Source organism: Enhydra lutris, unplaced genomic scaffold, assembly GCF_002288905.1.
Source record: "Enhydra lutris kenyoni isolate GAN:26980312 unplaced genomic scaffold, ASM228890v2 scaffoldscaffold77, whole genome shotgun sequence".
In the NCBI taxonomy this organism is placed as follows: domain Eukaryota; kingdom Metazoa; phylum Chordata; class Mammalia; order Carnivora; family Mustelidae; genus Enhydra; species Enhydra lutris.
The window spans coordinates 4,894,892-4,921,128 of NW_019154161.1; the positions used below are offsets into that span (position 1 = coordinate 4,894,892).

The 26,237-nt window shown below is 54.2% G+C and overlaps 1 protein-coding gene across 2 annotated transcripts; it reads right to left on the minus strand.

Moving 5' to 3' along the window:
* LOC111160743 (hypoxia inducible factor 3 alpha subunit) lies at positions 1 to 25,183 on the minus strand. Of its 2 annotated transcripts, XM_022524071.1 has the most exons (15): positions 25,158 to 25,183; positions 19,967 to 20,157; positions 18,815 to 18,960; positions 17,070 to 17,154; positions 16,678 to 16,790; positions 16,350 to 16,558; positions 14,614 to 14,720; positions 14,273 to 14,420; positions 10,868 to 10,986; positions 9,666 to 9,856; positions 8,629 to 8,733; positions 4,552 to 4,823; positions 3,503 to 3,620; positions 2,404 to 2,485; positions 1 to 125 (listed from the first exon to the last, which is right to left on the minus strand). In XM_022524071.1, the coding sequence occupies exons 1-15, from the start codon at positions 25,181 to 25,183 to the stop codon at positions 28 to 30; spliced, it is 2,010 nt and encodes a 669-aa protein (XP_022379779.1). In that variant the 3' UTR covers positions 1 to 27. The 2 variants fall into 2 exon arrangements, with proteins under 2 accessions (XP_022379779.1, XP_022379780.1); XM_022524072.1 differs by lacking the exons at positions 18,815 to 18,960; positions 25,158 to 25,183 and having other exon boundaries at positions 19,967 to 20,122.
* Positions 25,184 to 26,237: the final 1,054 nt, after the last annotated feature.

Here is a 26,237-nt window from a genome sequence, read left to right on the forward strand (position 1 = left end):
TGGGGAGTAGAAGGGAGAGGGGCTGGCTCAGTTGGCCTGGGCCAAGCCTGCTGCTGGCTGGAAGTGGCTCCTGGGCTCGGCTGTGTCCTCATCCGGGTAGAGAGAGAGCAGCGAGGGGCCCAGGCCTGTGGGGGGAAGACAGAAGATCAACCAGGGGGGAATTACTACCCACCCAAACCCATCTTCCCCTCCTGACCGTTAAAAGTGTGGGTGATAAGACAGGCATGCCTGGATTCAGATCATAGTAAAATCTTGGGCAAGTTCTATTCTCTGAACCTCAAGGTGCTCAGGATGTTTAAGGCAGTAGTTACAAAGGCTGGAGCCAGATGCGGCCTGAGTTTGAATCCAGGCTCTGCTCTTTACTTGCTGTGTGATCTGAGGCAGGTGACTTCCCCCTCTCTGTGCCTGGGCTACCTCATATGTAAAAGGAGCCAAAAATACTTCCTTTCCAGGGCTGCTGTGGGAAGGAAATGAATGAATCCACGTAGAGTGCTTTGAACAATAGTATTGGTGAGCGCTCAGCAAGTGAGCTCTTGCTATTTACCCAGGAAACAGGGAGACCTAGACCTACCCCACTCGTGAGAATTTACCCAGTCAGAAAATACGGAGCACCTGCTGTGTGCCAGGCACAGGGGCCACAGCAGTTAACAGGACAGACAAAATTCCCTGCCCTGGGTTCCAGGGAGGGGCATCAGTTCTGTCATGTACACGGTAGGTTTTGCACGAAACCTGGCACAGAGTGAGTGCTAAATAAATATTAGCTCTTCCTTTACAAATATGTACTGAGCCCCTGCTCTGTGCCCAGCCACTGCCCTGCCTCCCAGAGACAGGAGAGTAGGGCCATGACAAGACAAGCCTGGCCCCTGCCCTCACATAGCTCACACCCACAGGGAGAGGACAGCCAAAAATCAAATAATGACATCAACACCCACATAAATATGTTCTAGGATGAGTGTTATGAGCCATGAACTTAGGAAGTGAGGGAGAGCTTCGTGGAAGGGGTAATATTTGATCTGAGATCTAAAGGATGCTTTAATTAATTAAGCAAAGAATAGGAGGAAAAGCATTCAGGCAGAAGGATCAGCATATGCAAAGGTCCTGAGGCCGTCTCCTCTAGGGAGATTACGTCAAAGTCAGCACAAAGCCTATAGAGTCCCCCCACAATCAGCCCCTCACCCTTCTCCTCTCTGCTGCAGCTATACTGGCCTTGTTGTCCCCCAACTAAGATATACTCCCACCTCAGGACCTTTGCCTTTACTATTACCTCTGCCTGGAATGCTCCTCCCTCAGAAACTGTCACGGCTCACTCCCTCACTTCCTTCAGGTCTTTGCTCAAATGTCATCTTCTCAATGAGACCACTCTTAATTGTACTACTTAAAATTGAAATCCCCCCACCCCAAGTTCCCTTTCCCTTTGCATGCATTATTATTTTCCCAGAAGCACTCATCTTCCTCTCTCGCACCCCTTCTTGTATTTGTGTCTTTATTCTGGATTGTGTCCCCACTACAATGTCAGCCCTGCGACAGCAGGGATTTCTGGTTTTGTTCACAGTTGTGTCTCCAGCTCCTAGGACAGTGCTTGGCATTGACTGTGTGTTCGGTAAATCTTTGTCACATGTATGAGGGACAGAATGAACCAGAAGACCGTAACCGTGGCTGGAACAGAGGATGTGGAGCTGAGTGTGGTCTGAGAGGAGGCAGTGATCAGACGCCCAGAGGCTAGAGTATAAAGTGAGGAGCTTGCTCTTTCTCAGAAGGGCACTAGGGAGCCATGGATGAGGTGGGAGCAGAGGGAGGCCAGGGTCAGAATCGCGCTTTGGGAAGATCCCCTAGCTGACGTGTGGAGGTTTGGAGTGGAGCTCTGGCTACTGACGATTGTGCTGGAAGGGGAGGACGGGAAGCTAAATGAGCCCAGCAGTGGTCTCACTCTGTGGAGGGGCTGCCACACCAGCGTCACATGAAGGCAGACATTTCTTGAACATTTACTGCCAATCCAGTCTTGAGCTAAGCTCTCCTGTGCTGCCCCTCCACAGATCCTGAAAACATCTCCTTAAGTGTAAGAACTACTATAATGGATCCTAACTATTTCCCAAAGCCACACAGCTGGGAATGACCAAGGCAGGGCAGGCCCAAAGCGAAATCAGACACAGACTTTGGGAGGCCCAGCGTGGGCCTGGGCTCAGCTTCCACCCCAAGGGACACCTCTGGCAAGCCCCTGCCTCCCTGGGGGCCTCTCTTTCCCCCCTCAGTGCCACTGAGAACAGGGAAGGGCTGTCTGTCTTTACCAAGGTCAGATCCAGCCACAGCGCCCCCCTCCCACCTTCTGGGTTGCCCCACCTCTCCCCTCTCAACCATCTGGGGCACCTCCTCGCGGACAGAGGGACCCAGGGTGGTGCTACTCACGCAGGGGCTCACGCAGTCCCAGGAGGTGGGTGCTGGCGTCCTGCTGGCTCCCTGGGGCTGGCCCTCCGGCCAGAAGGAAGCTCTGCAGGAGACACACAAAGCTGCCACGATCACGGTCATGATCGTCAGTGTCCCTCTCCCGGTGGTCCTGCTTTCAAATGCTCCTCGTGCCCTGATATGAGCATGCTGCTTCCTGCCCAGACTCTGACCCGGGCAGCTGCTCGTCCTCTCGTGTGCAAATGTGAATGCAAAGCATAACGGTCATGGCGACAATATCTTAAGAGCAGTCGTGAGGATTCAGCAAAATGTAATCACGCAAGAAATACCGTGCATCGTCTGCCGCGAGGTAGGCACTTGGCAACTATCAGCTGTGGGTACTGCCCACAGCTCTCGTGTTCAAACCCCTGCTCCGAGTGAGGAGGCGGAGAGCCACGGAAGGTGCTGGGGGAGGCTGGTGGCAGGGCCGCAGCCTAGCCCGGGTTTGGGAAGGGCGTCCTGGTTGCCGTCGTGCAGAAAGGACAGCAGGGGCAAGATGGAAGCAGGGAGCTGGGGGAAGGAGGCAGGGGGGGTCGTGCCTTTGCTTCGTTGTTTTTATATCATTTATTGACAGCCACTAAGGACCGGCCTGTTTTCACTTGCCTCTCGTGAGTCCTGTGAGATGTCACCATCCCACTTCCCAGATGAGGAAACTGAGGTTCATGGCAGTCCCATCACCTGCCCAAAGTCTCACAGTTACGAGGTGGCAGACCTGGGACTTGACCCCAAGTCAGTCTGACTGTTGTCTGGACTCTGAATGCTACACTAATAATCCAAGGGAGGCCCACGGGAGAAGTTTCTATACATACTAACCTTTGTCGTTTCTCCCCTTTACCCTGCGTCATTTTTCTGCTTAGAACTCACCAACTCACATAAATTTGCAGAGCCCTTTCATACCATGACCTGAGCTAGCAATCAGGGTCCTAGCCTCACCCAGATGACTGACCTTCCATTTGACCTTCAGTCAGCCTCTTCCCCTCTCTGGTCTTCCCACCCGTAAAACACTAGGTTTAAGCCCACTAGGTTCTGAGGGCCAGAGAATCCCACGAATCCCCCAACATACCAGGCTGAGGGGAGGCAGCAGGAAGTTTTCGGCTTCTGGGCTGGGGGACCATTTGGGGGGTCTCACTCCTAACAGCTCCACGCCCTCGGCTTCGTCCTCTGCACTCCGAGCCAGGGTCCTGGAGGGAAACAGGTCAGAATCTCAGCACACGACAAACCCGAGCAGGTGTGGGCCCACTGTAAGCAGATGATGAGTACTCGTTCACTCTCCCAAGTGCCTGTTTATTCCTTTACTCACACATTCACCCGTCCTTCTGCCCATCGTCCATTCATCCACCCATCAATCCGGCCATCCTGCCATCCACCAATCGTCCATCCACCCATCTACCCGTCCATCCATCCGGCCATCCACCCACCCACTTACCATCCATCCATCCACCTACCATATTCATCCATTCCCTCCCTCCCTCATTCTATAAGTCTTTATTAGATACCCACTGTATATCCAGCATCGAGCTGAGAGCTTTGGGAAATAATGAGATGTATCCATAAAACCTCACACAGACAGTAAAGGGACCATTCTGGACACTAAATGGGCGCCCGCCTGCCATGTGGAGAGCAGAAGCTTGAGCATTAGTAATTTAACGTCTCTGGAAAGAGAACGTAGACCCTCTGAAATTCTATGCAAAACTGTGCATGCGTATGTATGTGTAAATGTTCTTGGGAAAGAGTCCATAGCTTTCAACAGATTCTCAAAGGCGTTAGGAAACTTGGTTCTAGACAGTTTTTTTGACACTGTTGCCATGTCCTCTTAACTGTGACAAAAATTGTGACGAGGCCAGATATAAATATGTTCTAAAGGAGAGGGCCCTGGTGGACTGGTGGGATGTGGATAAACGAGGAGAAGAGTGGAGGGCACTCCAGCCGGGCACAGCCAAGACAAAGACGGAGGTTGGAACAAACTGGCACGGGCAGCAGACACCGAGGGCCTGGCCGGAGCAGAGGTCAGAGGAGGAATGAAGCGGGATGGGGCTGAAACAGGAGGCAGGAGCAAGACGGGGGGCGGGGGGCGGTTCACTCCCTTTATATCCTCCCTCTACTGCGGCTCACCTCTTCCGAGCCCCAGCCGTGGGGGAGGGCGCCAAGGGGTCCCCTCTGGAAGGGCTGGAGCAGCTCAGCCGAGGGTCACTTCCCCAGCGGGGCAGCAGGGAGGGCTCGGGGGCTGGGGGCGACAGGCCATGGAAGCTCCGAGCACGAGGCCGGGGGACAGCGCCTGGAGGTCTGTGGAAGGCCCTGGGCCGCTGCTCGCTGGAGCTGAGCTGGAAGTCATCATCCATGGAGATGTAGGGGGCCAGCATCTCCAGATCCAGACCATCGACGTCCTGCGGGAGGCAGGAGGAGGTTAAAAGCAAGGGCTCGGCCTCAGGTGGGCCTGAGCTGGACTCCCAGCTCCGCCGTCTCTGAGCCGGGCGCCCGAGGTCAAGAGTCTGAACTTCGCTTTGCTTATCTGTAAAATGGGTGGAGGGACTCTGTGGCAGCCAGTCACCAAGATGGCTCCCAAGGAGCCTCGCCTCTTGCTGTTTGCGCCCTCGTGTAGTCCCTACTGCAGGGACAAGGGTTGATCTGGGCACAATAGGATTTCAAGGGGATGATAATGTGGGACTCCCAACATCAGGTTATAAAGAGACCGTGGCTTCTGTTTTTGCTGCAGACTCTCTGGGGTCATGTGCTGTGGGGGAAGCCCTACAGAGAGGCTCCCATGGCAAGAAACGGAGACGTCCTACCAGTGGACGAGTCGGCCATCTTGGAAGTGCATCCTCTGGTCCCTTTCAAGCCTTCCAGTGACGGGAGCCCTGGGTGATGACATCTTGACTGTGACCTCAGAGCAAAGGCCAGCCCGCTAAGTGGCCCCCAGGCCCCTGATCCCCAGAAATTACGTGAGGTTGTACATGCTCTAGGGGAATGAGTTACCCACAAATGACAGGTGAGATCTTCGTCCTGAGAGTGGGGTGCTGCCCTGACGAAAGCCTGAAATGCGGGGTGGCTTTGGCACTGGGCAGTGGGCGGGGGCCGGAAGGGCTCTGAAGAGGCTGTTGGAGCCTAGACTGCCTTGAGCAAACAATTAGTGGACACGTAAGGCATGAGGAGCTGGCCAGGAAGGGCATAAAGGGATGTGAGGAACGTATGACCGGAAGCCCGAGGAAAGGGGGCTTTTGTGTGGTGGCTACAGTTTAGTGTCACCTGTGGTTTTGTGGAACTTGGAACAGGTAACTAGTGAGCTGGGCCATCCAGCTATGAGCGTCCCAGCCCCAGTGCTGAACGGCTGCCTGATTTCTTCTTGCCCTTAGAGTAAAGACAAGAGGAGAAAGGAGCTAAAGGAGAAAGGCTACACATGAAGGAGCTGAAGGGGACTTGAAGGTCTGGAAGATTCTCAACTTCCCTGTGAAGTGAAGAATTAATTTTACCCAAAATGAGGTGTGGCCTTTGCCCTGGCTCCTCGGGACTTCCTGAGTGACAGGAGTGTCTCTGCTCCTCATGGTGAGCCCCTGGGGCCACGCCGGACACTGTATGCCAACGAGATGACTCAGGCTGGAGGCTGGCCATGCCCAACGGCCAACCATGCGATGAGAGGGTCAGGGCCCTGTGAGATCAACCTCACCTCCGGGGGAAGTGTGTGTGTGTTGGGGAGGTAGAGATGAAGATCAAGGTTAACTACATGGGCAATAATTCAGTAGTGCCTACATAATGCCCCTTCGGTGAAAACTCTGGACACCTGGGGCACCTGGCTGGCTCAGTAGGGTTGTGTCTGCCTCTTTGGTTTCGGCTCAGGTGATGATCTCAGGGATTGAGCCCCATGTTAGGCTCTGAGTTCAGCGGAAATCTGCTTGGATAGTCTCTCCCTCTGCCCCTCCCCCTGCTCACGCTCTCTCTCTCTCTCAAATAAATAATAAATCTTAAAAAAAAAAAAAAAAAAAAACCTCTAGACACCACAGCTTGGATGAGCTTGCTGGTGCGGCAGTATGCCATGCTGCTGGGAGCATGACATGTCCCCGGGGTCATGAAAGGTTTGCATTTGGGACCCTCCCAGTCCCAGATTCCACACTGTGCATCTCTTCATTTGGCTATCATATTCTTTTGAAGTAATAACTATCATTTTAAGTCCAGTGCTGTCCTAAGTTCTAGAGCTACTGCCAGCAAATTACGGAGACTGAGGGACTCATGGGAATCTCTGCATTTGTAGGTGGCTGGTCTGTAGTGAGGGCGGCCCTGGGCACCACAGCCAACGAGCTTGCAGCTAATGTTAGAAGTCTTGGACAGACTTGGCAGACAGGAGGACTGTGGCCTTCACCTTGGGTTTGGCTGAGCCTGGGAACTCCCCAGATGGCAAGGCATGCTAAAATTGAGCAGGGAAGAGCGCTCTTGGGAGGGCCTGGTCTAAAGATGAAGCCCAGGGGGTATGACTAAAAAATTCTTTGTTAAGACTTCAGAAAGATCAAAGGCGTTGCCTAGAATATCCCTCAGTCAGACAACAGCGCTCTGGAGTTTAAGGATGTGCCTCACAGATTTTCTCAGTCAGACAATGGGGCGTCTGTTAGATTTCTGGGCACTGTTACTCAACATCTCAGCAAAAGCCCAAAGTAAAGAAGGGCTTATCTTGAAGAGATCGTGGGCTTTACTTTTGTCTAAAGGAGTGAACTCCAAAGAGATTCATGCAAGACCCACACATTTTTTTAAAAAAGATGATTATATAAAGAGAAACGTTGTCAGCTTGGACTGGAGGGGACAGAGATGGAACTAAATGAAAAGAGACCTTTGAGCCACCAAAGTTCCCTAGTGAGAAAGCAGGTCAGGAAAACCCTCTCAGCTGCAAACACATGTTACCCCTTATGAAACAGCAAGGAGGACTCCAAGTGAGGAGCCCAGCATCTAGACAGCGGAGCCAAGAACCATGGAGAAAGGCCCTAGGAAGTAGTAGGGGTGAGTTCTGATCAAGGAACTTCTCATAGTTGCTCAACTGGATTTCAGAACTCCTGGGACTAGTGACTCCTGTATGCGCTCCAGTCCTCTTCCTCTTTTTGAACAGGGAATACATGGCCTTACTCTGTGCCTGGCCCACCACTTTTTGTGGGGCATGTGGCTGGTGCATCACTTGTCTCTTTGGTTCACGGGCCAACAGAGGGAGAGCTTCACCATGCCCAGACCCGAGCAGGTGACAAGCTTCCAGATGTTGGGATGATACTGTCATGGGAAGAGACTTTGGGGGCACTTGGGGGTGGGTGAGTGCATTTTCCATGAGGGCGGGGCACGAATTATCGGGGTCCCCAATGATCTTTGCCTTCTGGTGTATGCAGATGCCTTCTGCATTGTATCAGGGTTGGTCTGTATGACCGATATAATCGTGAAGTGATGGTGTGTTGCTTCTGAGATTCGTTTATAAAATACTGCATTTTCTGTCTGGGCTCACTCTCTCATTATCTCTTGGGTTCCCTGCCTTTGAGGGAAGCCAGAGAGCCTACGTGGTAAGCAACTGAGGCCTCGAGCCAGAGCCAGTGAGGGACTGATGCCTATCAACAACGATGTGTGTGAGTTTGGATGTGGATCCTCTAGCCCCACACAACTGTACCCCTAATGGAAAGCTTGACTTCAGCCTCACAAAAGACTTATAAAAAACCATCCAGCTGAGCTGCTCCCAGATTCCTGAATCTCAGAAATGGTGTGACACAATAAATGTTAGTTGTTTCAAGGTACTCAGTTTGGTGATTTGTTTTGGAGCAACAGAAAACTACTACATCATATCACTGCCATTCATCTAGCTGCTCAATCATCCAAACATTATCCATCCACCCATCATCTACCCAATGAACCAGTGGCCTATCTAACTACCCATCCAAACATCCATTATCCATCCATCCATCTGTCTAACCATCACCCATCCATCTATCCCCCATAATCCACCTAATGAATATAGTGGTCCATCCGTCCATCCATCCATCCATCCATCCATCCATCCATCTAACCATCACCCATCCATCTATCCAACGTCATTCACCTAAAGAATACAATGGCCTTTCTATCATCCATCCATCCAGTGGTCCCCTCAACCACGCTACCACCCTCTCTAAAGCTCAGTTATGTCAGCCCCCAGAGCACAGAGGTAATGTTTATTCCTTCCAGGCCAGCCCTTACCTGAGCTACATCTAGATCCGACTCCACAGACTCAAGGTCCTTCCCTGAGGCCACGAGTTTGTGTGTGTTCTCCATGTTCAAGTGTGGTCCATCTGGGAGATCAGCCTGTGGGGAGAGAGCAGACGCTTAAGGAAATCTGGAGTCTAGGAAGTGTTAACAGCAAGACAGTCTGGACATTTGAGATCAGGGGCAGCAGTGAGGGTTAAATGTCACACAGCTGGGACACCAAGGGGGTCAAACGGCAAAAGCAAATGAATTCTGGACCTGGGTGTTTCGAAGATGGAAGTGGCCAGGGATGGATTGACATGAAAAACTCAGAGATTCAAAGACCAAAGCCCAAGGCCAAGATACTCAGGCCCTCTTGGGAGTCTGGAGTCTGGGTCGAATGATGCAGAGTCCGCTAGCCCAGGTGTAAAGGTCACAGGCCACAGTCTTATTTCTCTGGTGGAGAAAAGATCTTGGGGGAAGGGCGGCTGGGGAAGGACGAGGAGAGTCAACAGCAGATAACATGGGCCCCTGAGTCAACGGTCACACTATCTGAACTCAAGTAAACAAAAAGTAGCTTCTGTGGTATATATAGCACCTACAGGGTATCAGGGGTCTACCAAGTGCTTCCCGTGAATGATCTCAATGAACCCTCCCAGCAATCACTGAGATGACTACTTGCTATGATCCTAGTTTTATAGATGAAGACACTCAGGGCCCACGTGTCCAGGGAAACGCAGCTGGGAAGTGGCAGATTCAGGATTTGACTCCTGGTCTCTGTCATTTAAGACATCAGACATTCTTGACTCTTTGAGCTCCTGGATGATTGGTCATAAGCAAGGAGGGAGGGTCACCCGTGCCAGTCCCAAACAGCCCAGGTTTTGGTCCAGATCACAGTTGAAGAATCTGGGATCTAGGCCTTAAAGGAACCCCATCTCACCCCAACCTTCCCACTGCACAGAGGGAGAAACTCAGGCCCAGAGAAGAACAAATTCAAGCCAAAGGCCAAAGCAGCCTGAGTGCGGAGGGTTTACTTGGAAGGGACTGCTTACCGGAAGAGGACTTTGGGGCCGCCGTGTGGCTGGGGGTGCACTGGGGGTGGTGGCTCCTGAAGTCCCGTCCAGGATGGGTGCCAGGAGGCGACGGAGGTCGGGGCTGCAGAAGCGCCGGGGGTCAGCAGCCAGGGTGGCCTCGCTCAGTGCAGGAGGGTGCAGGAAGGCCAGGATCCGGGGACCAGAGGCATCTACGGGACACACAGATGGGGAGGACACAGGGCTGAGGGGCAGAGTCCTCCCCACCAATCCAGGGAGCCTCGCTGGCATTTTCCATAACCGATCAGGGTGGAGGCTGCTCACAGCACTGAGGAACTGAGTTTGGGGAACCGCTGCTCTATCCCTTCAGTTGCTAGATCGTGGGGAGACCCTGGAGGGTCCTACAAGGGCCAATGTGGGGTGGGAGGCACACAGTAGGCTTGGGATAATAGCAATTGCCCAAAGATGGGGAAATGTTTTAATATCTAAAATCAACGCGGCTAGACCAAAGCACATGCCTGACCCGATTCTTCTCCAGAGGCACAGAACAGCAATCAGCCATTCCGCTCTGGACGCGGCGTGGGGGGTGCTTGCATATTGGGGGGGACTTGCATATTAGGAGAAAAGACAGGCCCCAGGCCCCCAAGGAGGTTCTAAGGTCCCTGGAGTTGAGTTCTGAGGCAGAAAAGTAAAGGCTATCAGTGACCCCACACCATACCCAGGAGCATGGACTGCCAGCAACAGCTTGGAGAAGGAGACGGCCTTGAGGAGCCATTAGGAAGAAAAGCTCGCCCAGGATTGGGGGGGGGTCAGGTGGGGGAGAAAGAAGAGGGAGAAAGGAGCCCCAGGAGGATGATTATCGGATGCCAGTGAGCAGTGAAGTGGGAGCAGGGAACCAGCGGAAGGGTGGGGGCAGTGGGGAGCCACAGCAGGATTCGGAGCGTCAACTGAAGCGATCATCCCAGGGACACAGAAGTAGAAGGACCGAAGAAAGAAGAGCATTCTGGGCAGAGGGAGCCGCCAGTGCACAGGCCCTGAGGCATGAGAGTCTAGCATGTTCCAAGAGCACTAAGGGAGCTGGTGTGCTCAGAGGGTGAGTGAGAAGGGGAGGGAGGCAGGAGTCAGGTCACGCAGGGCCTGGTGAGCCCTTCTTAAGGCATTTGGGCTTTTCCCTCAACCGTCCTGGGGCCACAACCCCTCCCAGCCCCAGCCCTGCCCCATACCAAGGCTGTCCCGGAAATTAGGGGCATCCTTCTGGGAAGGGGTGCCCCGCTGAACGGGTCTGCGAGAGTGTCTCTCTGTCTGCTCCAGGGACAGCACCACTCCAGTCTCTTCCACCCGGCTGGGGTATAGGGCAAAAAGGGGAACAGAAGTCAGAGAGGGTCCTTGGGCCCTGGCCCAGGCAGCCCCCTTAGATGATGTCCCGCCACAGGAGGTGATCTTGGTCAGGGCAGGAAGACATTGTGCAAAAAATAATTTGCCGCATATATGCGTTTCTTTTTTGGATTTAATTTTGGTTGAATGCTTTTTATCATAATAGCATTTAAAATAAAGTTATGTGTGTCTTCCCAAGCTCTCTCTGTGGAAGGAGACAGAAGAAAAAAAAAAAGAGTTGGCATTTAGCACAGCTTGGGTAGAGAGGGGAAACGTGTGGGGGGAAAACAAGGGACAGAGAAGGGGAGAGTCAAAAGGCATAAGAACAAAATATTCTCTTTATATTTACTTATAAACATATTCTTATAATGATTGATAAAGTATATATATTTAACACTCTTACATTACCAAATATGAAGAATTCAGAAGGATATATTTTAGTGAATAAGATTTTATTTATGAAGTCTCTATTCATAGACATTTTTCATATTCAAGGGAATGGATTTATAAATATATCCTTCTTATGTCCCTGGTGCCTCCCTTCCCCCCAGTCTCTAGCTGCTGAGACAACCCAAATGTTCTCAGTCCAATCGGCTTTTGGAGAATCAGTCAGGGGGGGCTGAAACCAGGGCCCTCGTCTCATTTACATAACAATACCCAGGATGGCACATGGGTGATCCCCCCACCAGCTCTTTGAGAAGCTACGCCCCTTCCCCACCCTCACCAAACCCCTTCTGGGCTGGACACACCCCAGTTTAGGCTGGACCAAAGCCACACCAACCCCTTTGAAAAACACAAGCCTGTCCATGTCCCACATGTATACGCACGGTTCACACGCGCACACACAGGAACACAGAAACAGGTATATACCCAGACAGACGTGCATGCACAATCTGTACTCTCGCGCTCACACGTGCATATTCTGCATTCGTTCATCCCATAAACATGTCCTAGACAACTAGTACTGTCTGGTGGCAAAGAGCAACGGCTCTGTAGTCAGTGGTCTGGGGTCAACCGGCCTTGCCACTCTGTGTAATTAAGAACACACGGATGAAGTGTGTGTGACCTCGAGTCTGTGGCTGAACCTCTCTGTGCCTCATTTTCCTCTTCTGTAAAGAGGCAATATAATAATACCTCCTCCTGGGTCCCTGAGTGGCTCGGTCAGTTAAGCGCCAACCTTCAACTCAGATCATGATCTCTGGGTCCTGGGATCTAGTCCCGCATCAGGCTCCCTGCTCATCGGAAAGTCTACTTCTCCCCCCAGCCCCAACTCCTCCCTGCTGCTCATGTTCTCTCTCTCAGATAAATAGAATCAAAAAAATAATAATACCTCCTCCCCAGGTTGTTAGGAGGCTTAAGTGGGCTAATACACATAAAAGGCATAGAACTGAGCCGGTACCTGGGGAGCGCTACCTAAGTATCTGGGATTCCCGAACAACTACTAGGTGCCAGGCGCTGTTCTAGGTGCTGAAGATTCAGTAGGGCCCCATGTAAATGAGTTTTATTCTTACAAAGCAATTGCTCACTGCAATGGAGGAAGGCTTGGGTCTGGGAGGGGAGGGTTTTTATACCACAAAGTATAAGCACCTGAGCACACAGAGACAGCCACACAACTGCCCACCACACAACACCTACACAGAACAAGGACAATTAATACCATAAGCTCCTTATTTCACTGGAATTAGGTAAGCCATTCCCTCCTCTCCCATCTCTGCCGAGAAAAGTGAACTCTCCGGGTCTGCTCTTTGCTTAGAGTACAGAAGACTGAAACCACAGGGCCTGGCCATAGAAAGGCAAATCTTCACAATGAGCAAAAGGAGTTTCCAGAAGAGGGAGGGGCAGGTCCCCTCTCTTTCGCAGCGACAATGGCGACAATGGCGAGGCCTCTTGCCACATGGACAAGTAATTCAAAGGCTCTGATTGGGAAAGGTGTTAAAGTGAGAACATTCCACAGATAATTAGTCTTGTTTTTCTCACGGGGCTTGAACTCCAGATGGTGAGATCAAAACCTGACCTGAGACCAAGAGCCAGACGCTTAAGCGACTGGAGCCACCCAGGTGCCCCTCCCCACTTCCATTTCCTAAGAGAATCTGTTCTTGACCAGAAAGATGTAGGGAAACCCATAAGGCTTTAGAAATTGAGAGCATGTCCTGGAAGAGAATTTTCAAAGAAGACCTGTAATTCTCTCTGTCTTCTGTGCTAATTTGCTGCCCCTCGTCACAATGTTGTCATGGTGAAAAACTTCTAATATGCTGAACTCAGTGGAGGAGAGCCTGTGATTTTACCCCAGCGCATCCATTAGAATGGTTAAAATTAAAACCAAAGAAGACAAAAACAGAGGACACAGAATGCTGGCAGGCGGGAACCCTTACTCACTATTGCTGGTGCAAAGGCAAAATGGTGCAGCCTTTTGGGAAAATGACCTGGGAGTTTCTTATGAAGTTAAATACACACAGACCATGCCTAGGTGTTTACCCAAGGGAAATGAAAACATGATTCACAAAAGCTTCCATGAGAATGTTTACAGTAGCTTTTTTTGTCATCACCCGAAATAGGAACCAGCCCAAGTGTCCTCCAAAGGCAAATGGACAAACAGACTCTGGTCTGTTCATATTCATACCAGAGGACACCACTCAGCATTAAAAAGGAGCGACCCCCCCCCCCCACACAGCACAGATACACTTTAAATATGTTATGCTAAGTAAAAGAAGCCAGACTCAAAAGGCTCCATCCTGCGGGATTCTTTGAACGGAACATTCTGGAAAGGGCAAAATGCTAAAGGTCAGAGGGCAGCTCGGTGGTTGCCAGGGACTGGTGTGGGGTGGGGTGCACTGGGATTCACTATGGCAGAATGTTTTTGGGTGATTCTCTGTAGCTTGACTGTGGAAGTGACTCCATAATCCCACGCCTTTGTCAAAACTCATAGTAGCATAGACCAAAAAGTGAATTTATTATATGTAGATTACACTTCAATATTTTAAAAAGCAAAAGAGCCCCCACGATTCTGCTAGATTTCTTACTTTAATTTGAGTATGGAGCCCTTCTCAATTTCAGTGAACAGCATGCACACGTGCGTGGGTGTGCACACACCCACGCCTGTGTGTGTACGTGCAGGCACACCTGTGTGCATTCGGTCACACGTGGTCTGCAGACACAGACATGTGAGCACTTGTTCTCACCCTCATGTGCACACACACATGCCTCTCACACCCATGCAGACCAGACCCACGCACTGCACACCCCCTCCCACTTACCTGATCAGGAAGTGGACGCAGACGATACTCTCAGACTGGGGACCCCGGCCCCCTGAAACCACTGTGGCCTGGGTCTGGGTCCACAGATAGCCACCACTCCGGGCCAGGAAGCGATACTGCCCCGTTACTGCCTGGCCCTTGCTCAGCACTGGGGAAGGGGATGCAGGACGGGTCAGGGCCACAGAAGGGGCAGATGGGAAGAAAAGGCACTGGGGACAGGGGCTTGGGTATGAGGGGACCAGGGAAGAGAAGGTTCCTTGGGACATGGGGCGTAGGGAGCTGGTGTCGGGGCATGGGGGGCTAGGGGGGCCTGTTTCAGAGTGCCAGGAGGTCCTACGTACAGGTGTGGATGCTCTGGCCAACGGCATCCGAGTCCAGAGCGTGAATGTACTCGTAGGCCGAGCAGCCGATCAGGTCACTGGGGCTGTAGCCGGCGACCTCCGCGATCCTGGGGTGGGGGCAGTGGGACCTGGTCAGTTCGACTGGCTGAGGTGGAGGGTGGGGGGGGGACAGGGGGATGAAGTCAGCAGGACAGAGACAGATAAGGTGGTAACAGAGGGAAAGGGAGAGTAAGAAACAGAAAAGGGATTATGATAGGCTGAATAACGGCCCCAGCCCCCAGAGAGGTCTGCCTCCTAATCCCGGGGACCTGTGATAACTGCGACCTCACAGGGCAAAGGGGACCCCGCAGGGCTGATTAAGGGCGGGGTCTTGAGATGTGGAACTTCACGTGGACCAGCCTGGTGGGCCCTGTGTGGCAATGGGGGCCCTTATAGAGAAATACGGAGAACAGGACAGGTTCTGTTCTGTTCTGATGGAGGCAGATGGCGGGGCCATGTGTTTTGAAGATGGAGAAAGGGGCTCCAAACCAAGGAATGTAGAAAGATTCCAGAAGTGTTTAAAGCAAAGTGACTCCAGAGGAATGCGGCCCCTGACTTTAGCTCCACCGGACTCATGTCAGGCTTCTGGCCTCCAGAGCTCTGAGATGGTGAATGTGTGTTGTGTTGAGCCCCGTGGCTTGTGGGGAAGTTACGGCAGCAGCAGGAAATGGACGGGGGTGAGGGGGATGGGATGAGTAAAGCAAAGGAGGAGAGAAAAGGACCAGGTAAGAGAAGAGAAGGAAGAAAATCAGAAAAAGAGAAATAGGAAGAAATGAATAAAATAAAACGTAATAATGATGATAATGATTAAAAATATACACTTCCGGGGTGCCTGGCCGGCTCAGTAGGTGGAACATGTGACTCTTGATCTCAGGGTTATGGGTTCAAGCCCCACTTAATAAATAATAAAATTTTTTGTTTTGTTTTGTTTTGTTTTTTGGTTTAATATACCTCTATGGCGTTCTGCACCAGGCAATGCACTAGTGCATTGTCAGAACAGCTGCTGTAAGGGGCGCCTGGGTGGCTCAGTGGGTTAAAGCCTCTGCCTTCAGCTCAGGTCATGATCCCAGGGTCCTGGGATCAAGCCCCTCATCTGGCTCTCTGCTCGGCAGGGAGCCTGCTTCCTCCTCTGTGCCTGCCTCTCTGCCTACTTATGATCTCTGTCCGTCAAATAAATAAATAAAATCTTTGGGAAAAAAAAAAAAACAGCTGCTCTAAGGAGGTTCTGGTACCACTCCCTAGGACAGACCAGGAGAGCACAGCACAGAGAGGGGCCCACGTTTGGCCAAGGGCACACAGCTAGGCTTTAAAACCAAGCCCAGACTTGCCATGCCCAAGCACAACTTCAGGGCGAGGGAAGGAGGGAAGATGCAGGAACATGAAGGGTCCTTCCATGTTGGGCACTGTGCTAACTGCTTTAGGTGCACTGACTCGTTTAAGGAAAGCAACAGAAGGACAGGGAGGGAGTAACGAAGACTCAAAGGGGACAGGAAGAGAACCCAAGGCAAAAAGACCCACAGAGAATGCCGAGATGGACAGCCACACAAGACAGAGATAGATGGCATCAGAGAGAGACGGAGATGGACCAGAGGGAGAACTGGGGGGCAAGAGAAAAACCAGGGAGGGACCCAGAGGCAGAAAGGAAGAGGAAGAGCCAAGCCAATGGAGGGGTGGGGTGCAGCGGGGCCGCTGCCCACCTCTCATCACAGTAGGTGAACTTCATGTCCAGGCTGTGGCGGCTGAGGAACGCCCCCTGGCCCAGTGGGGGCTCCAGGCTGCCTGGGTGGGGGATGGCTTCACAGATGAGCACCAGGCATTGCAGGGGGGGCTCCAAGTTGGGGCTTCCTGCTGGGGATGTCTGTGCAGGGGGTTTGTAGGCCCTCATGTGTCCAGAGCAGTGCAGCACCTGGTTGGGGTGAGGGGGGGCAAGGTGGGGAAGCATGTGGGCCTGGGGCTCCCGTGGAGCTGGGAGGTAGGTCTCTGGGGACCCCACCGGGAGCTGAGAAGGAGAAACCCCGGACCCACCTTCCAGGTGGCCGCCTTGAGGTTGAGGGTGCGCCCGCGGCCGGTGAGGGTGCTCTTCATACGCAAGGAGAAGCAGCGCTCGGTGGGGGCCTCCGGCTTCTTTTTGGACAGGCCTGGGGAGGGCCCCGGGGAGGGGGGTGAGCAGGGCACCAGGTGGCTCTGGACAGTTCCCAGTTCCCTCCAGCGCCCCGCCAGCCTCATTCCCAGAGCGGAGACCTGGAACAGGAGGGCCTGGGGGGGGGGGCAATGCTCTTTCAGAGCCCCCAGGGCAGGACCACGGCCCCTCCTTCCAGCTTCCTCAGTCCAGTCCTCCAGAGGAGGAGGGGACACGCTGAGGGAAAGGGGGAGCCGCAGCTTTTATAACCGGAGTCAGAGGCCTCTAAGGGACTCACTCTGCCGGGGGGTCAGGGCGTCCTGTAGCTCCTCTTGGTCACAGGGATGGATGAAATCAAAGATACTGTGTCCAATGAGCTCCAGCTGCCAGGGAGGGAAGCAGGGGCAGTCTGGGGGTTAGAGCACTTTCACCGAGTCCTCCTTCCTCAGCCTCGCCATCCCTGCCCTGATTTATAAGCCTGGATTACTTCACTAGTTTGTTCGTTTGTTCATTCATTCATTCACTTACACACTCACTAAGCAACCCTCTCTTTAGCACCTGCTATAGCCAGGCCCTCTTCCAGATGGGTGGGCAAAGCTATGACCACACAGGAAAAATCCCTGCCTCTCAGAGCTTACTGGCTGGCAGGGCAGGTGGTCAATAAGGAAACCAATTAAACAAAACACAGACATAAAATAATATGTACATAATAGGAAAAAAACTGGAATAAGGCCATGAAATGACAGCATGCTATCTTAGACACCATAGTCAGAGCCCATGTCTTGAGGGGACACTGAAACAAATCGCTGAACCAAGCCAGTGAGGTGGTCCTGTGGCTCTCTGGAGTGTTCTGGAAGAGGGAACAGCAAGTGCAAAGGTCCTGAGGTGAGACCCCATTCAAATCCCATCTGGTTGCCAAGCCAAAGATTTGACAAGTTATTTCAGTTCCAGAAATGGGCATGGTGCTGGCGGGAGGGGACTCCGATGGAAGGGGACCCACACAGCTCCCAGTCCAATAGTGGTGCTGACTCGGGGAAGAGGGCTCGCTCTCCTCTGACAGCACTTCCTCCAGCTAGATTCAAATCCTGGTCTGCCACTTCCTAGCTTTGGGGCCTTGGGACATTCCCCTCTCTGAACCTGAGAAGAGCTCAAGCTAACAGAGAAATTGGTACCAGGAGCAGGATAACAAGGCGGGAGAAAGGAACAGATGACAACTGTGGAGCCTATTTATGTGAAATAGAAAAAAAAAACAGTAACTGTCCTGTGGGGCATGCTGTATGGGTTAGCTGAAATCAGTTCTCACCTGTGTGTCCTGCCTTCTCGTCCCCAGACCCCTGCTCATACTCCTCCCATCCAGGGCCCTGCACCCCTCCCTGTGGATGGACCCTCAGCCTCCAGTCTCATCCCCTCCAACTCTAATTCTGTGTGCACCAAGTTGGGGGGGGGGGCGCTTTTCCAATGGTAAATCCAATTCTGCCTCTCTCACAGCCTCTCCCCCACTGAAAATCCATCTATGGTTCCCTAGTGCCCTGGCAATAAACTTAATTTGGCCCTAAATTATCCAGCTCTGTTGACCTCTCTAGACCTTTTTCTCTCACCTTTCCCACTGCAATCCGCACTGAGCCAGGATAAACATCTTTAATCCCCCCCCACACTCCAATGCTGTTTTATCTCACCTCTGGGTCTTTGCATATTCTGTTCCCTCAGACATACGCATTCCCAGTCTTCACTGTTCCCATCCATTCCCCAAACCTTCTGACTGGCTAAGTCCTTCATTAAGGTTTCGGCTCAGATGTCTTCTTTTCTAGAAAGTTCTCAACGCCCCCTGAGGCTGTCTCAGGCAACCCCCTTTCCCTGGCTCACATGGCCCCCTAGGCTGTCCCATCCCTGCCCTGACCCTTCTGCAGCTTCCCGTCGGGTGACACATCTGTCTCCCCTCTGTGCTGGGAGCCCTGTAAAGACAGGGCTAGGCCAGTCGCAGTCACCTCCGTATCCCGGCATCACCTGCACGGGCCCAGGCACAAAGCAAGCAGCTCCTCTCACCTGACTGAGGCCCAGGTGTTTGCTGACATTCTCCGACAGGTAAGCCATGTCTCCCTCGGCAGTGAGCACCATGACGAAGCCCTCCAGGGCCTTCAGGTAGCAGGCATCCAGAGCTTCGCCCCCTGCTCCCACCTGGTTCCACTCCCCTGGTGTCCGGGCCAGGGCAGAGGGGGTTCTCTAGTCAGCCAGCCACGGGGCCACCCTGGCTAGCCTCCCTTTGCCTTCCCTCACTCTGAAGAATTTACAGGTGCCCCCAGGTGAGCAAGAATATATGCCCGTGGTTTGGGAGTCCCAAGGAAGGGGGCAGGGTTTTCCCAGGGGCACAGAATTCTAAGGAGGTGGGGGTCTCCCACAAGAATCGAATTCAAAGGTGGGGGAGTGGTCTCCTAGGAGGCCAGGCAGACTTTTAAAAGGATGGGATCCCTAGGGGTCAAAATTTAAGGTTAAAATTCTGACTAGAGGGAGTCAGAATTCTAAACGGGGGTGGGGAAGGCCTCCCAGGGCTTCAGAATTTCAGAATTCTTGGGGCCTTGTAGATGGGCAGAATTCTAAAGAAGCAGGGACTCCCAGGTGACGAGGATTCTAAAAGGGCAGAGCCTCCCAGAGAAGTAAAATTCTACAGGGCAGGGAAGGAAGTCTCAGGGGCAGAGCCTGCCAGAAGATGGCTCCACATTCCTCGTAAATAAAATGTTTTCAGGGTCCTGGAGATTCCAAGGGTGGGTGGGGGTGTGTGTGTGTGTGTGTGTCTCTCTCTCTCTCTCTCTCAGACCCCCCTGCAGGGTAGAATTCTAACTGGGTGGGAATTCAAGAGGACAGCTCTGAGGGGAGGGGCGATGGACCTAAGGAGCTAGGGAGGGCACGCTCTCAGGTGGTCATTAAAAATTGGGCAGCTAAGCCTCCCAGGGATATTTATCGCAAGAAAGTCTTCCTGGGGGCCAAATCCTAAGGGTTGAAGCTCCCAAGGGAGTTCGATGGCCTCCTATTCCTTAGAATTCCAACTCGAAGGAGGTGGGGCTTCCCAAGGGGCGGGACCGCACACGTGATCGACTCAGGAGGGGGCGGGGCCTCGTGCGGGAAGGGGGCCCCCTCCGCCGGGAAGACGTTAGGGGTTGGGGCCTTGCCCAAGTGGGCGCCCCCGGGGGCGGGGCTCACCTGCGGCGCAGAGGCGGTGCATGCGCAGGTAGCTGATGGTGAGGCGCATGATGGAGGCCTTGTCCAGGTGGGCGCTGACTCCGCGCGCGAAGGGCAGCGTGTGCGCCAGCTGGTACAGCACCTCGGTCTCCTGGCTGCGCCGGCTGCGGGCCGCATCCCGGGACTTTTCCTTGCGCAGCTCGGTGCTCGACCTGCGGACATCGGCAGCGTTCACTGGCGGCGCCCCCGGAAGGGAAAGAGTTGGATGGGACATGCACGTGGGGCACTGCCACATGGGGCCCCGGGCTCAAAGAGGGCAGGGCCGCGACCGTGCACGTCTCGCTGTGTGGCCCGGGCGAGTTCCCGGAGCTCTCTGGGCCTGCGAGGGTTATACTCTGGGGCAGCTCCTAGTCGCGGATTTTATCTGTCCCTGCGCCAGCCCATGCTGCCCCCAGCGCCTCACTCTCTGAGGTGTGCCCAGGGCCGCTGTCCCCTCCCTGACTTATCTGCTGTTTGTTCCCTGGGCTGGGGACGCCTGGGAGACCGGGAGGCCTCTTGCTGGGAGGGGGCTGGCAGAGCTGGCCCCAAGCCAGGGAAGGGAGGGATCATGAAGATGTCAGAAGCCTCCGGGCCCCCTGCCCTCTAGCCTCCCTGAACCCCCTCTCCTGCCCTTTCCCCTCCTCAGCTGAGCTGAATCCTCAGAATCTTAGAACACAGATCTCAAAGTCCAACGACCCACCAACAGGGGCCCTGCTGATGTGACATAGCAAACCAACCGCAGTGTTCTGCCGAGCCAACAGCTAACCACTAACCCCTACCCTTCAATCCGCTTCAAATACCTGACTTCTACGGGTGGGATGAGGTGGGGGTGGAGTTTGAAGGATGAGTATTGTTTTGTCAGAAATATCTGCCACGTATCCAGCTTCTTCCCTGTGCCAAGTGAGTAACTCACATTAAACCCACTAAGAGCTCAGACAACCCCAGCAAGAAGGTAATGACGTTAGCCCATTGAACATATGAGGAAACCAAGGCACAGAGAGGTTGCAGTGTTTGCCCCTAAGGAGTGAGGCCACGTTTGGACTGTGGTCTGCCTGAACTCTTCAGCCTTCTCTGTTCTATGGCCCTGGGTTTATCTCCAGGTTAGTGATTCTCCCTGTCTTAAATGTCTGAATCCAAACAACACAGTTTTTGAAAGAAAAAAAAAATTGGAGTATATTATATATAGTACAGTCTGCATAATCTTCTTTATATTTATAATATTGATAAAACCATTAATAACAAGTTATGAACTGCTGAGCGTGCGTCTGGCACTGTTCTAAGTACTTCACCTATGTGCACTCACTCAATCCCAGGAGGCACCTTAAATTTCCACTTCACAAAGGGGACACCGGGGCTCTGAAAGGTAAAGTCCTTTGCACAAAAAGTCACAAAGCTAGTAACTAACTGGCCAGGATGTGAACTCAGGCAGTGGGGTTCCAAAGCCTTCTCTCTGATTCCTTCCTTGTGACCCACTCCGGGGAAGCAGAACTCTAGGAAGAGAGGCTGTCCCTTCCAAAACCAGAGGCCACTCCTGGGGATGGCATCAACCTCAGGGCCCCAAGCAGACCTGCAGCCCCACCCATGGGCACGATTGGGAGAGCGAATTGGAGAGCGAGGGGTTGTCCTGTCAGGCCCTAGAGGGAAAAAACTCCCTGCATCCAGTGGGAGGCACAGAGGGGGGCAGGCTGGGTGGAGGGGTGGAGGGAGCCAGCGGTCAACCCCATCCCCTCCCTGCTAGCTGGTGGGAGGCGGGGGCCTCCAGTCCTGCTCTGCCCAGAGGACATTCCGTCCTGTCCTGTTCTGTTGCAGCCCTGTTTGTCTTCCTGCCCAGAGGGTGGGGGTGGGCGGGCCTCACCGGAGCCGGGGGCCCAGACAGAGGGAGAGGGAGTGGGAACGGGAATGGGGGTGGGGCCAGCCCCCCCACCTCCCAGGCAGCTGGGCTCTGTAATCCTCTCCGTGGCAGACTTCTCCCTCCATAGAAGGAGCCAGCTGGTGGCGGCAGCGGGACCCTCCTTCCAGCTCCCCGCCTGATCTCCGGACGTTCTTCTGAGAGGAAGTGTGGGCCTTTCGCTGGCTTCAGCTGGCTTCAGAGACGCCTGGGTCTCTGGCCTTTCATTACACGGAGGAGCTAAATGGAGTAGGGACGAGCTCGACCGGAGCAGAGGTCCAGTGTCTTGGCTCCACCATGTATGAGCTGTTTAACTCTGGGACAAACCGCAGGCCCTCCCTGAGCATAACAACACGACCCCACGGGGTTGTTGTAAAAATTACACGAATTCATATACATCAAGGACTTAGAACAGGGCCTGGCCATCGATGAGTGCCATGAGAGGGCTACACTTCTGATTACTCCCTTTTTGTCCACATCGGGAATGGAAGGCTCTGGAGTCTCCTGCACACTGGAGAGATGCATGGGCTTTGGTGGGAACCCCGTGGTCTGGTCTGTGTGCCATCACACACACGACCTTTACACAAGCACCTTGGAAGTAGACCCAAGTGTCATGAGAGTAATCCCGCTCGCTTTGCGGCACTGAGCACTCAAGGAGCCAGAGACCCCCTTAAATCCTCCCAATGGCCCGATGCAGCAGGAAAAATGATCTCCCTTTCACAGGGCCTGAACCCCAGGCTCTGAGCAATGGCCTCACTGGCCCAAGTTACCCCGCTGGTAATCAGGGCCGCCACCACATGGCAGCTGTGGTCCACCAATCTCAAGTGAGTCCCACGGAGCATCTACTTCTACCCAGAACGCTGTCTGACTTAAACACAGTTTGTTGTGACCTGTGGGGTATCCTGCCCCCCAAAGATCAGTTCCCTCACTGCTCCTTATTTTGATGTGGTGCAGGGAAGGGGTGGTATGATTCCCCCCCACCATCACCATTTTCCAGGATATGTCACTGAGGCTCAGAGAGGCAGTCAGGGGCCCCAGGCCACACATTCCAGAAGCAGATGGATGAGCTGGGATCTGAACATGACTTTAGGGCCTGTGCGCTTAAATGTCATGCCTCAGAGGGCATGTCCACCCCAGGAGCCCCTGCCCTGTCCCTCCTTTGCCCAGTAGCCTCAGTGCCTTCCCGTGTCCCACCTCTGCTACCTCCGGATTTCCCCAGCTGGCCAGTCTCCCTGGCTGGCCCCATGCCCAGCCCTGGTCCAGCCCCCTGGCACACTGCCCAGGTTGGGACGTGCAGCTGGAACCCTGCCACCCTTCCCCTGTGTTCCAGCAGAGAACAGGGGGTGGGGCTGGGGCCTTGGAGGCCCCAGGGTGAGGCCTGGGAATGGGGGCTGGGGCCCGGTGGCCTCCCCCCAGCCCCGGCCAAACCAAGAGACAGAGAAGCCCACCTCTGCAGAAATTGCCACCCGAGAGCAAAGGCAAGGAGAAAGTAGGAAGACGCAGAGCCATAGTCAGGGCTGCTCCTGGCCCTCTCTCTTCTGACACTGAGCTGGGTAGTGGGGGTCTTGAAAAAAGTGTAAAGGATCTAGGGGGCCTTAGGTTGTGTCTGGGCAGGGACCTCTCTGGGCACTGCGAGGCCAGAGGCAGGGTTTGGGAAAGGAGTTGGGGTAGGGTCAGTCAGGAGGACTCTGCTCATTCCCAAGGACATGGTAACCCAGTAGGGTGCCTGTACCCTGAGTCCTATCTTCCCTTGGAACCCTCTGATCCGGGGGGCACCGAGGCCCTTACACCCATCAGGGACTTCCCAAGAACATCCCTGCCTGGGGTGGGATGGCAGGAAGCCTGAGTTGGAAGAAGGGAAGGGGGTGAGGCAGTACGGGGGCCCACTCACCATCACCCAGGCCCCCTTTGGCCCAAGTGCCATCCTAGGGGTGCAGGAGGGGACGGAGCGCGGCCGGGATCCGGGTGCGAGTTATGAGTGGGTGGTGCGCAGCACTGGGATGACACCACAGGAAAGGGCTGGCCTTGGTGGGGAGGGGGGAGCGCCCCAGCTCAGCCAAGAGGGGCCCCCACCTAGCCAGGAGGGGGCGCTGGGAGGGGCTGGGCTGAGGCTGGCCCAGAAGGGGTGGGATGGAGTTCCCTGGCAGGCCCAGAGCCAGAGACTGGAATAGAACTGAAGGGGCGAACAGCAGTGGGGGGGGGGGGGCAAAAACATGAGGGTGTGGACAGATCCAATCAGACCTGGGAAGCCAGGGAGGAGGGAAGGGGGTGAGGTTTCCTGGATGCCTCAGATTGGACAAGGGAAACCAAGGGTCTGTAAGATTTTTCCAGGGCCTCAAGAAAACATGTCCAGATAGACCCCTTGGCGTTGGACCCAGAGCACTCAGCAGCTCTGCACCTGCTGGGCGGTGATCACAGAAACCTACCCTCCCGCCAGGAGGACCCAGCTGAACACTTAGGCAGGGCGTGCTCCCATCAGAGCTTGCACTGAATCCGGTACAGCACCCTCCCTGGGGGATTCCCCAAATAAGGCTTGGATGGTGTGGCCCTGTCCACAGTCACAGGCACTGAGTGGGGGTGGAGAGGAAGATAAGGGGCTAGACCTGGGAAGTCGGTCAGGCTGTTTCTCTGTTATTGAAAGGGGTGAGTCTCCCTTTCAAAAGGGTACAGAAAGGTCCCTGGGAAAGGTCCCAGGCAGCTGCTGAAAGGTGACCCCCTCTACTTATTTCTAGGGGACCCAATGTTTGAAAGTCTGTCAGGGACCATCCAATCATAAGGGCTCTCTCTGCTCTTGAACTCTTGAATCTGACTTCCCATTCCAAGGGACTCCCTGGATCTGTGAAAGCTTAGTCTGGGGGCACCCCATATACCCTAGGATCCCCGGGTCCCGTAGCAAGGAACAACCTCAATGCTGGGAATTCGGAGGCCGGTAGGTTCAATACGTGGAAGGAGAATGCCTTCCTCAGAAGCCCGGGAACTACTCGAACACAAGCACCCCCAATTCCGTAGGGGCCCTAACCTGGAGGGAAAGCGAACCCCGAGCAGCAGGAAATTGGGGATCACCACCCCGAAGTCACTCCAGGCTAAAGGGGCGGGGCGGGGCAGCCGGGGACTTGGGGAACCCTCCTCGCCCGCAGTCCGGTAGGATGGTGGGTGCGGCGGGCAAGTACCTCCAACCGCGCGGCCCGGGGCCTCCTCGGCTTGCCCCGTGCATCCCCCCCGGCTCGGGGGTCCCTGCAAGGATAGCCCCCCGCTTCCCATCATTCCTGCCCCGAACCCCAGTACCTGGCACGCTGTAGCCCCAGAGCCATGGCTCGCCGTTGTCGCTCCCGAGCCCTTCGAGGCCCCTAGCCCCCTCCCCTGGCCCTGCGAGCCCCCTCCCCAGCTCCGCCCCCCGCCGCGCCCGGCCCGCGGCTCCGGTTGGACGACGGGTGTGTCACTTCCAAGAAAGAGGCGGGACCAGGCGAGGACCTGAAACTCTCGGAGTGGGGGGATACCGCCGCATACACCGCCCCCCCCGCCACACCCCTAGCCGCGGACTTGCTCCGTAGTGTCGCCCGCAAGGTCCGCGGGCCGCGCCTCCTGGCCCAGCCTCTCTCGCCAAGTTCTGACACCAGCCCTCTCCCGAACCCACCGAGCTCACTCGACCCTGTTACCGCACCCTCTAACCCTCACCCGCAGCCCACCTCTTCATTTTCCCACCCCCGGTCGGGCCCCTCAGACCACCAGGCCCACCCCCTGCAAGTCGCCCAACTCTGCCTCCTCCATCCCCTCCTCCTTATCCACTGACAACTCCCGCTTCTCCCCACCCCCACCCCAGCGCTACATTCCGTCTCGGTCCGCAGCCCCTCTGCCCCCATCCCTGCAGCAAGTACCCCCACCTGACCCGGTCTTCCAGTCTGGCACCCTTTGTACCCCAGCCCTACTTCCTTGCCTCCCTAACTCCCTTTTCAAGTTCCCACCATTGAATGATTAAGTTTATGTCAAGTAAATATGTAAAACCCAAACACACCCATTTTCTAAAAGAGCAGAGAAATGGTATCTTTCTACTAGTGAAGTAAGAAGAGAGAGGTACAAGGTCACCAAGGAGTGGCTAAAGCATTAGGATTGGCTAGGGAACTGTGTGTGTGTGTGTGTGTGTGTGTGTGTGTGTGTGTGTGTGTGTGTGTAGGGCACGGTTTACTAACCCACAGGGGACAGGTATTCTAGATGCAGCTTTGGACAGGGAAAAGGATACTATAGCCAAAGTTTGTAGGATTTGCCCTCCCCAGCTTTGCCCTCACTCAGCTTTCTGGTGGGGAACCACTTCTTTCTGTTCTCCCTCTATTTAATTTGAATAGGGCTGGCCATAGCCCTCTGCTCACC

Excerpts from the sequence above, each read along its gene's own strand:
- LOC111160743 (XM_022524071.1), bottom strand. The coding sequence starts at position 25,183 with ATGGCTCTGGGGCTACAGCGTGCCAG. Across the intron at positions 20,158-25,157 it reads CTGGGGCTACAGCGTGCCAG|GTCGAGCACCGAGCTGCGCA; the intron begins GTACTGGGGTTC and ends CGATGTCCGCAG. Across the intron at positions 126-2,403 it reads GGGACTGCGTGAGCCCCTGC|GCCTGGGCCCCTCGCTGCTC; the intron begins GTGAGTAGCACC and ends TTCCCCCCACAG.